At 39.8% G+C, this 10,222-nt stretch overlaps 1 protein-coding gene across 1 annotated transcript; it reads left to right on the plus strand.

Moving 5' to 3' along the window:
• Window positions 1–582: 582 nt before the first annotated feature.
• LOC143023535 (zinc finger MYM-type protein 1-like) lies at window positions 583–7,621 on the plus strand. The gene is made up of 2 exons (XM_076182077.1): window positions 583–673; window positions 5,616–7,621. Exon 2 carries the CDS (start codon window positions 6,380–6,382, stop codon window positions 7,103–7,105), a length of 726 nt encoding a protein of 241 aa, XP_076038192.1. The 5' UTR covers window positions 583–673; window positions 5,616–6,379; the 3' UTR covers window positions 7,106–7,621.
• Window positions 7,622–10,222: the final 2,601 nt, after the last annotated feature.

Consider the following 10,222-nt stretch of genomic DNA (forward strand, 5'->3'; position numbering starts at 1 on the left):
CTGAGGTCAAGACCCGGGGACGTTATCATTCACCGCTTCATATTGCCAAGACATATGATTATTATTATTATTTTTTTTTTTTTATTGTGGTATGTTCTTTCTTTTGTCTGTGTGACCAGATTTCTTGCAACTGGTCTTTTGGGTATTTCTGTTAATCTTTACCATTTGTCAATACATATGCTGTGTCGGACTGATATATTTGTATTTTTATTTTATTGCATCGCATCGCCGGGCCGACTGGCCAGCCATGCACATACATGAGAGTTGCCATATGATACCCTTTTAATTTGTACACATATTTTGGTGTTACTATAAAGATTTATTATTATAAAGGTATACTTTTCTTGTGTATGTGATAAGGCTTGAAAGGCTTGTATGCCGTTTTTCAAAGTAGGATAGGGAAAAACTTCCTGTTTGTCCTTATCGGCCTTTGATGGCTCCATGGGCCTATCAGGTCACTTCCACCCCTCTAAAAGGGGTGCTTCCTAGCTTCTTTCATTCACACTACTTGAAGCCACTCAGAAACTACAAGCCAGTCCCTAAATCAGCTAGCTCCGCTGGGACTAAATTCACAAACTGCAACTACTTCTTTCATTCTACACTTTCATCGGGTCGACATCGGCCGTGGTCTACGTGGGAGACATTTTCCCCCCATCACCTTAGGGTGCGTAAGGTATGTACTCACTAAGTTTCTTTTGTAGTAATATGCATGTTTTATTTTACCTTTATGTAGGTTATTGAATTTAAAGGGATGTTAGTGGTTTATCCACTTACAAGGGGAGGGTTGGAGTTACTCTGTCGTTCCACACATATTTTGATAACAAGTGCGATTTGTAACTGGGAGTTTGTGATGTTATTTATTATTTCTTATATTATTATTTTACTATTTAGTTATTATAATTGCTCCTTTGGCGTTCTCCTTTATATATTTATTTGATTGTAGTTTGATTTAATTATATCGCACGTATTATCTTTTTTTTTGCACACATACATGTGTATTCAGTGTATTAAAACGCCTACACTCATATATATATATGTATGCAAACACAATATATTGTATCCATGATGATAATATGTACGACAGTTACGATCCTAATTTAGCCTTTGATTTAATGCTTATCTTAGTATTACAAAATGCAAAGACACGTGTGCATAACACGTTTCCTCACTATTTGAATATTAACATTGACATATTAATTATGTATTAAGTTTTAAATTGAAGTTGATGTTTTATTTGGATGTGTGTGTTATTATTTGGATGTGTGTGTAGAGTGGAATCAGCTGTAGTATGGTGTGGGTGGATTGGTGTTTATTTTAGGAGAAATTCTTGGCCACCAGTGGTGGTCAGGTATGTTGTCTGTGTCGAAGTTGTTGCAATGGGTTATAAGTTCTTGATTGACGGTTGTAAGGCTGTTCCATGTTTTCCTTCCTAGTCTGTGACTTCTTGTGTGAAGAGGCTCTATTTTATCGTTTGTGTAGTTGTTCCGTTGTAGTGCGATAGGGAGGTGTATGTTTGTGTGCTTTTCTTATGATCTTGTTTTGTGTAGCTTGTAGTATTTTGTGTGTGGTTTTGTTTAGTGTGGTGTTGAGTAATGGAGGGTATTCTAATTGTGGTCTTATTAGTGTCTTGTATAGTTTTAATTGGATTTTTGTGTTTAGGTTTTTAATTTTTTTTATTTTTTTATTTGTGCTGTTAGCTATCTGTATACGTGTTCCTATGCGTGCTCCTAGTATGGTTATTTGTTTTTTGAATGGTATGTTATTTCCTTCTATTGTGATTAGTGTTGGTTTGCGTGAGGAAATGGAGAGTACTTGGAATTTTGTTTTATTTGTGGATATTTTCCATTTCTTTTCGTATGTGTCTATTATTTGTATTTCTTTTTCTGTCTTTTTTGCTAACATTTTTCTACTTTTGTTATTGGGGTAGGTGATAATTTGTGTAAGGTCGTCTGCGTATTGTATTTGGAAGCAATGTGGTGAGGGTCTTGGTATATCACTTGTGTAAAGGTTGAATAATGTCGGTGATATGATGCTTCCTTGTGGTACTCCACTGTGTAATTTGAATGTTGGTCCTATATATGTATTTGTTTTTATGTTTGATGTTCTGTTGTCTAAGTAGTTGCATATAAGTTTGTTTATGGGGTCTGATAAGTTTATCTGTTGTATTTTGTATTTGAGTCCTTCGTGCCATACTTTATCAAATGCTTTTGAGATGTCTCTTGAAACTATAGTGCATCCTTGTTTTTGTTTTTGGCTGTTGGCGATGTGTTCACTTCATGTATATGTTTTTATATTGTAGTACTGCTACTGATATATGGGCATTTTTATGCATAATTGTACAAAAACAAAACTGTATATGTACTCTCTACTGTTCTTGTTTCGTTGTGAAGCACATGCTTTTTCTTAATTTTACAGTTCCACTAATAACTATATAGGCTCTTGTCTCTTAAGGATGTTTTCTATTCATTTAGCGGTTGTTGCTTGCAACACATTAGCGCAGGGGGACCCGCTTGGTTTCGAGTCCAATATTACGACTGGAGGAAGTGGATAGTTTTAGATACTTGGGTGCAAATGTGGCAGGAAAAGGTGGAGTGGAGGTAGAATGTAGATTGAGAGAAGCGAGTAAATGCCTTGGTGGATTAAAAAGTAATGAGGAATAGACATTTGGGAATGGATGCTAAGAGGAGACTGTATGAAGGAGTGATTGTGCCAACAGCACTGTATGGGGCAGAAACATGGAACATAAGAGAGGAAGAGAGGAGTTTGAATGTGTTTGAGATGAGGTGTCTGAGAAGTATGATAGGGGTTACTAGGCTAGATAGAGTGAGAAATGAGGAGGTAAGGGGAAGAACAGGGGTGGAAAGGGAGTTGGGTGATAGGGTTGATGAAAGAGTATTAGGATGGTTTGGACACATGGAAAGAATGAGTGAAGAAAGACTAGTAAAAGAGGTATGGAAGGCAGATGTGGAGGGAGTGAACATGAGGGGACGTCCTAGGATGAGGTGGATGGATGGGGTGAAGGGGGCTTTGGGGAAGAGGGGAATGTCTGTTGAGGAAGGACAGGAGAGGACAGAAGACAGGGGTGAATGGAGAATGGTTGTATATGGATGATGTTGTGATGCATGAGGTGGAATGGGAGGGGGGATGGGGGGTGAGGTAGTATGTGTGAGCAAAATTTGACGCAGCCTGAAGGGATTTCTCCCTGTCTTCTCCTTTTATGCATGGGGGGACAGAGAGGGGGGTCGCCGATTTAATGAAGCGGCCTTGCTGTGGATGTGCTGTGTCTTGCGACACTGCTTCTGACCCGGGGCAGTGGACAAGGTGCAGGGATGACCCGTCATCCAGGAGGTACTAAGATATGAGGGAGGGTGGAGGGGTGTGGAGTGTATTCAGGGATAGAATGGGTGGGAATGATTTTATGCCTTTTTCCTTTTTGGCTACCTCCATTGTAAGGGGGAAAAAGCCTTGGTATATGTATGTACCGGTATGTATGAATTTTAAACGAATCCAGCGACCCTATCAAGAAGACACTGTTACTATACTATAAATGTTGTTTGACGAGTTAAACACCATATGAGGACGGAGCCTTTATTTGTACGACGTTTCGCTTATTACAGCTTTTTCAAGTACAAGTTGAGATACAAATGCTTGAGATTAAATAAGGGGAAAAGAGGGAACGAGGAAAGAAAAGAAGAAGGGGGGGAGGAAGAGGAGGAGGAGGAGAAAGGGGGGGCGGGGATTGAACACTGGGAAAGGATGATAATGCTGGCCCAAACTTCCGTGGGCGAAATGTCCACAAAGGGTGGTTTAAATATTTAAAATTTTGCTGGCCATGGGCATTAGGGGAATTATGAGAGGCGAGATGTTAAACATGCCCCTGTTTTGCCCACGGAAGGTTGGGCCAGCATTCATCATTCTCATCCTTTCTCAGTGTTCAATCCCCGCCCCCCCTTTCTCCTCCTCTTCCTTCCCCCCCCCCTTTCTCCTCCTCTTCCTTCCCCCCCCCTTCTTCTTTTCTTTCCCCGTTCCCTCCTTTCCCCTTATTTAATCTCAAGAACTGCTGGCTAAGGAATACGCAGACGACTTCAAGATCTTCACAGACGGATCGGTACTGAGTGAAGGCAGGACAGGAGCAGGACTGTTCTTCGAGACCACGCGAGAGCACTTCGAAGTGAAGCTCCCGCCCACCACCATCCTAACTGCCGAACTCGTCGCCATCAGAGAAGCTTTGAATAAAGTCAAAACTCTCCCCCGTTCCCCAACGCAAATAGTCATCCTATCGGACTCCCAGTCCAGCCTAAATGTAATACAGAGTGAGTACTGCAAAACAAAGACCGGAAATCCTCAAGGAAATCCTAATCCTTTCAGAAGAAATCGCACGACGCGGACTCCGTCTTCGTTTCCAGTGGGTGCCCTCCCATGTAGGCATCCATGGAAACGAGATGGCCGACCGAGCCGCCAAACGAGGGGCCCTAACCTCTGAAGAGGATTGCATCTCGCTCTGCTTTTCAACAAGTGATGCCAACAAAAAAATTGACCAAGCAACATGGGAGCTCTGGTCAGAGGAATATGCCGGGACTGCCGCTACCCGAGGCTGGCCCATCAAGACATGCAATAAGGGAACCCTCTGGACCCACCCTCATCCACTTCCAACCCACATTCTTCACCTCATCTCAAGAATCCGTGTCAACCACTGGAAAACCCGCTATCTGAAGACCGTCTGTGCCTGCGGGACGGAGCTGGTCTCTTTCCTCCACTGCTTATTCCTATGCCCCATCCTTCGCAACCACTTCCAACCGCTGCTGAACCTCCTTGGGAAGAGCCCCCCAAGAATGTTATATTCAATCACCGACCACCACAGCATCATCATGGCAGCCCACCTAATCTCCACCTCACCAGTTGGACACTTATTATAGCGCCGCTGGCGCTTGACATCTTCCCGGAGACGAATTAGATATACTAGATGTAGACACACAGCCAATAATGAGAAACTAAAAGACAGTCCCTAAATCGGATCCCTCCGCTGGGACTAATTAAAAAAAAAAAAAAAAAAAAAAAAGCTGTAATAAGCGAAACGTCGTACAAATAAAGGCTCCGTCCTCATATGGTGTTTAACTCGTCAATCTTGTCGACAACTGCCACTTTCATGAAAAACAAATGTTGTTATTTGATAATAGTGATATTGAGAGCGCCAATAATGTTTTATATGAGTTTTGGGTTAAAAGACAAAGAGGAAAGATAGAAATGTTAAAGAAGAAATATTAATCTCTTCTTAGCGAATTAGAATCAATGTAAAAGTGAATAAGTTCAACATATTTTTGTAACAAAAGTCATATAAAAGATTTAATATCTATATAGATATTTAACCTAAGCTAACCTAACCGAACCGAACCTAATTTAGTTAATTCAGTTAAAACCTAACCTATGGTGACAATTGACGAATGAGTCACGAAATCTATAAGTGGTCCGAATCAGCCAGTGCCAGCGAGGGCCGAATGAGCCACGAAAATTAACATAATTTCTGATTGTTAGTGTGTTATGTATAGGGCCTATAGTACTTAAAAAAAATTCGTCCTACCCCCATTTTTAATCATGTGTTCCATTTTTCTGTATAGGTCATGGATCGCTTCCTAAGTCCCCACAAGAGGCAACGAGTTAATGATGACGATCAAGAACCATGTACTTCTCTTTCCACTGAAAATCCGGAGTTGGAAAAGAATGTGGATGATGAAAGTACCCAGGAAAACACAAGACGTCCTCCAGGGCCAAACGACATCAGCCTGCTCCCAGATAGTGGGCCTACCTGTCCTGATTTGAAGAAATATCCTTCACACATGCAAGGTGGTCAGACAAGATCATTCAATAAACGATGGTACCAACAATATTCTTGTCTTGAATATTCCGTGGTCAAAGATGCAGCTTACTATTTTGCGTGTCGTTATTTTATAACTTCCAATCTTGGTCGAGCTGAACAATCATTCACCCACAACGGATTCAAGAATTGGAAGAAGGCAACCATGTCTCTGAAGGCTCATGATACTTCAGCTTGTCATCAATTTGCGATGTAAGCTTGGGGAGAATTCAAATTGCAGAATGTTATAGGGGCAACAATTTATCAAACCATTGATGCCGGGCATGACAAGACAGTGGCGGAAAATCGGCGGTACATTAGAGCAGTTATTGATGTACTTCTCTATACAGCATGTCAAAATGTTGCCCAGAGAGGGCACAGAGAAGGGGTTGAATCCGACAATCGAGGAATTTTTTTGGAATCACTTAATGTGCTAGCCAAATATGATCATACAGTTGCAAAAAAAGTTAACGGTCCGGGAATGCAAAATATACTCACCACGATATACAGAATGAATTATTTGAAATAATGGCAGGTATGATCAGAAAGGAGATAAGTGATGAGGTGAAACAAGCAGAGCACTTTGCCATCATGGTGGACGAAACGAAGGATATAGCGAAGAAGGAGCAGATCTCTATTGTTGTGAGGTATCTCCATGATCAGGAGCTTCATGAAGAATTCTTGGATTTCACACCAGCTGAAGGCCTTGATGCAGAATCGTTACTCCAGAAGATAAAAGAAACTTTAGCCAAATGTAAAATTGACCACAGTACCTGTGTCGGTCAGTGCTATGATGGAGCGGCAGTTATGTCGGGTTGCATCAGTGGGGTCCAAGAAAGATTCAGAAGAGATGTTTCACAGGCTGTATACATCCACTGCTATGCTCATAGGCTAAACCTCGTTTTAGTTGACTGTGTAAACAATATAAGGTCAATCTCTGAGTTTTTCGGCACAATCCAATCACTGTACAACTTTTTCTCCTCGTCGGTGGTGCATCAGGAAAGGTTTTCTGGCGATGCATGTCAGGTACTTATAGGAGTATCTGCCCTCAACCCCAATCATCCAACCTTTTTGAACAAGGAAAAGCTATCAGGAATGGCTGCAAATTACGGGGTGGAGGACAAAGATCTATCCGTAGAACTGCACCAACTAAGAAGGTTGATTGCCAGAAGGGGAGGGAATGGAAGTGGACACACCTATGCAACTTGCCATCATGCTCCAACCGTACAAAGATGCATTCATAGATTTGTATAAGCTACTGCGTATAAGTGTTACTCTTCCAGTTAACTCAGCATCATGTGAAAGAAGCTTTTCGTGCCTAAAGCAACTGAAAACCTACTTGCGTAACAGTAGCGGGGACAAACGTACCAGTAATCTTGGAGTATTAAACATCAATTCCCAAAGAGCAAAGATGTTAGACAGGGATGTGATTATCGATGCATTTGCTGCCAACCATAGGAATAGGCGTATCATTTTAAAGTAGGTGGAACCAGGGCTGTGGAGTCGGAACACAAAACCTCCGACTCCGACTCCTCTATTTTTGGCACCTCCGACTCCGACCCCTCTATTTTTGGCACCTCCGACTCCGACTCCGACTCCTATATTTTTGGCACCACCGATTCCGACTCCTCTTCATGTAATTAACTGATTATGGCCTACATATTTTATAAAGCCTATACAACACACATATGCTCCAATCTTGAGTAGACTTATATCATTATAACTGGTTTATATCAAAGAATAAAGATATGTTATATTGTGGCTTTCCTATCTTTGACCTCTTCATTAATACTTTATAACTGAAATAGAGACAAAATTTATGAAAGGATATTGAAGAAAATTCAGTAAAAAAAATATTCTATAATGTTAGGCATTTGGCATAATATATATCTTTGCAAATAAGTGATAAGTACATTTCAAAAACAAAAATATTGTACTTTATAACAAAAGTCGAAATAAAACCTTTGTAAAAGATATGCAAACCTAATAATAAAAAATACATATAATGAAAGATTTTTTTACATGTAGAGACATGGGACAAATTATGGGAAAGGTGGAGGGGGAAACACGGGTCTTTATCTGATTATCGAGTTTATTCCTGACCGGTTTCGCTTACAATAGCTTACAATACAATAATACAATAACACTCCTCTGAAGAAGCTATTGTAAGCGAAACCGGTCAGGAATAAACTCGATAATCAGATAAAGACCCGTGTTTCCCCCTCCACCTTTCCCATAATTTTTTTACATATATAGTTTTGCAAATAAAATAAAATACTTTACAAAAAGAAGTTTAGGCAAATTTCTTGAAAGGAAACAGTAAATATAGAGAAAATGATAATAATAAAAAATATAATGTATGACTTTTTACATATACAGCTTTTTCTATGAAAGAATAAAGACACCCTATGATGATTTTTTTTCATTACAGCCATAATCAAAAGTTACAACTAAAAAGATTTTTATGTTTTATTAAAGAAATCATGGTTGCCCTAAGAAATGAAAATAAAGTTCAATTGGAGTTAAGGTTCTTCTTACATGACCTAATACATTGTTCTTAAAAATAGAAATTACTGACACAAGTACCTCTTGGTTTAACTACATACTGGTACTGCTATGCGATTATTGCGATGGACATTACTCTGGTTCTGGAACCAATCTTATCGATACGAGTACAATACATACAGCTGAACATGTTTGAAACGTGAAACTTTTTTTTCCAACTTTAAATATCCTTATTTCAATAATTCAACGTTAAAAAGTATAGAGGGGAAAATAAAAGAAGGGGAAAGGAGAGAAGAGATGGTATTATTGCGTTAGTCTACAGTTGAAATCATAATTATCCTACAGTTTGGCAACACAGCAGAGGGAGAAACCACCAAACTGATGGAGTGATGGAAACGATGCATATGGAACTTGACAGGAATATTACAGCTCCTGTGACTGTGTGTCAACAGGTGTAAAATGGAGGTGTTTATTTAATTTATTCAATTAATACTTTGGATGTTTATCGGTTTATGTATAAATTTGAAAGCCAGCGTTGCGCAAGGACGTTACGGGGGTTTAGTGGAATGACCACGAAGATAAGACGATGAGACCTATTACATTTTATAAAATGATGTTTTTTATATATAATCTACTTATAAGGAGTGTGCACTGCGTAACTCTACAGACTAAACTAAGGCTTTATAAAGTGTAAATTTAACTGGAGTCGGAGTCGGTATATTTTTACCGACTCCGACTCCAGTGACACCGTAATTGCCTCCGATTCCGACTCCACAGCACTGGGTGTAACGATGTATTTCCCGAGATATATCATCGTGAGTTTCTCTCTCTCTCGCTCTCTCTTTTTTTTTTTTTTTATCTGTTTATGGTTGAAATCCATGAAATGTCAAAACATCAAGGATTTACTGGCTTTTTCATATGAAGGACACTGAATGAAGAAAACATGTATTTCTATGTTTTTAAAAATATTCTTAAGGAACAACTTGCAATTAAGTTTAGCAAGAGGATTACATTTTTGTTATCGAAATATGTAAATAGTTTCTAGGGAAATGCTTATGTTTCAAAAGATTGTTCAGCTATATATGAATTTAATTTTCATTCATATAAATGTTTTACAAACCGTAAAACCTTTTTGTTTTTGTTTTTATTTCAATCTTTGTCTATTCGACAATTGAAGAAATATAGCCTACTTCAAGTAATGTTTCATGAAGCAATTTACACAGACGTATATGCTACATGGGTTAAAAGGGTGATCAGATGCCAGGACCCACAATACTATATAAGAAGCTTTTGAATTTCCACATTGGCCCTGAATTTCCTATGGCATGTACTGCATGATGAATTGGTCACGGTAAAAATTGACAGACAGTAATACCCCATTCGTAGACATTTAATCCAGCTCAAGAAACCCTACTCACAGCATGCAGCGCATGTAGAGGGGGTTTTGATTACAATCCTGCCCAAAGTACCGTGTAATTTTTTGCAACCTAAGTGGAATAGCAGCTCGGTGAAGTGATAATAATAGACCTCACTCGAACAATAGATAAGTGAGGTTATAAAATCAACTTTTTTACCGGGATCAAAACAGCATGGTATGCCTCCCATGTTCAGATGTTCGTGAATGATCATCTGAGTTTATTTTCTGAGACCACCCCCTCGTCAACATGTCGAGTCCCTCCTCAGCCCCCCCCCCAAAAAAAAAAAAAATCCTAGCAGAGCTCCCGTCAGGGCGGTGCCCCTGGACCCCACCAAGGACCCTAGGCCGGCCCCTTTGACCCCATGCCGGACCTTGGACTACGCCTTTCGGATTGCCGCTAACGCGGAAATTATATTACTATTAGCCCCCCAAAAAATTTGCTCAGCCCC

This window comes from Oratosquilla oratoria, unplaced genomic scaffold, assembly GCF_046742065.1.
Source record: "Oratosquilla oratoria isolate Oo_2021 unplaced genomic scaffold, ASM4674206v1 SCAFFOLD50, whole genome shotgun sequence".
Taxonomy (NCBI): Eukaryota; Metazoa; Arthropoda; class Malacostraca; order Stomatopoda; family Squillidae; genus Oratosquilla; species Oratosquilla oratoria.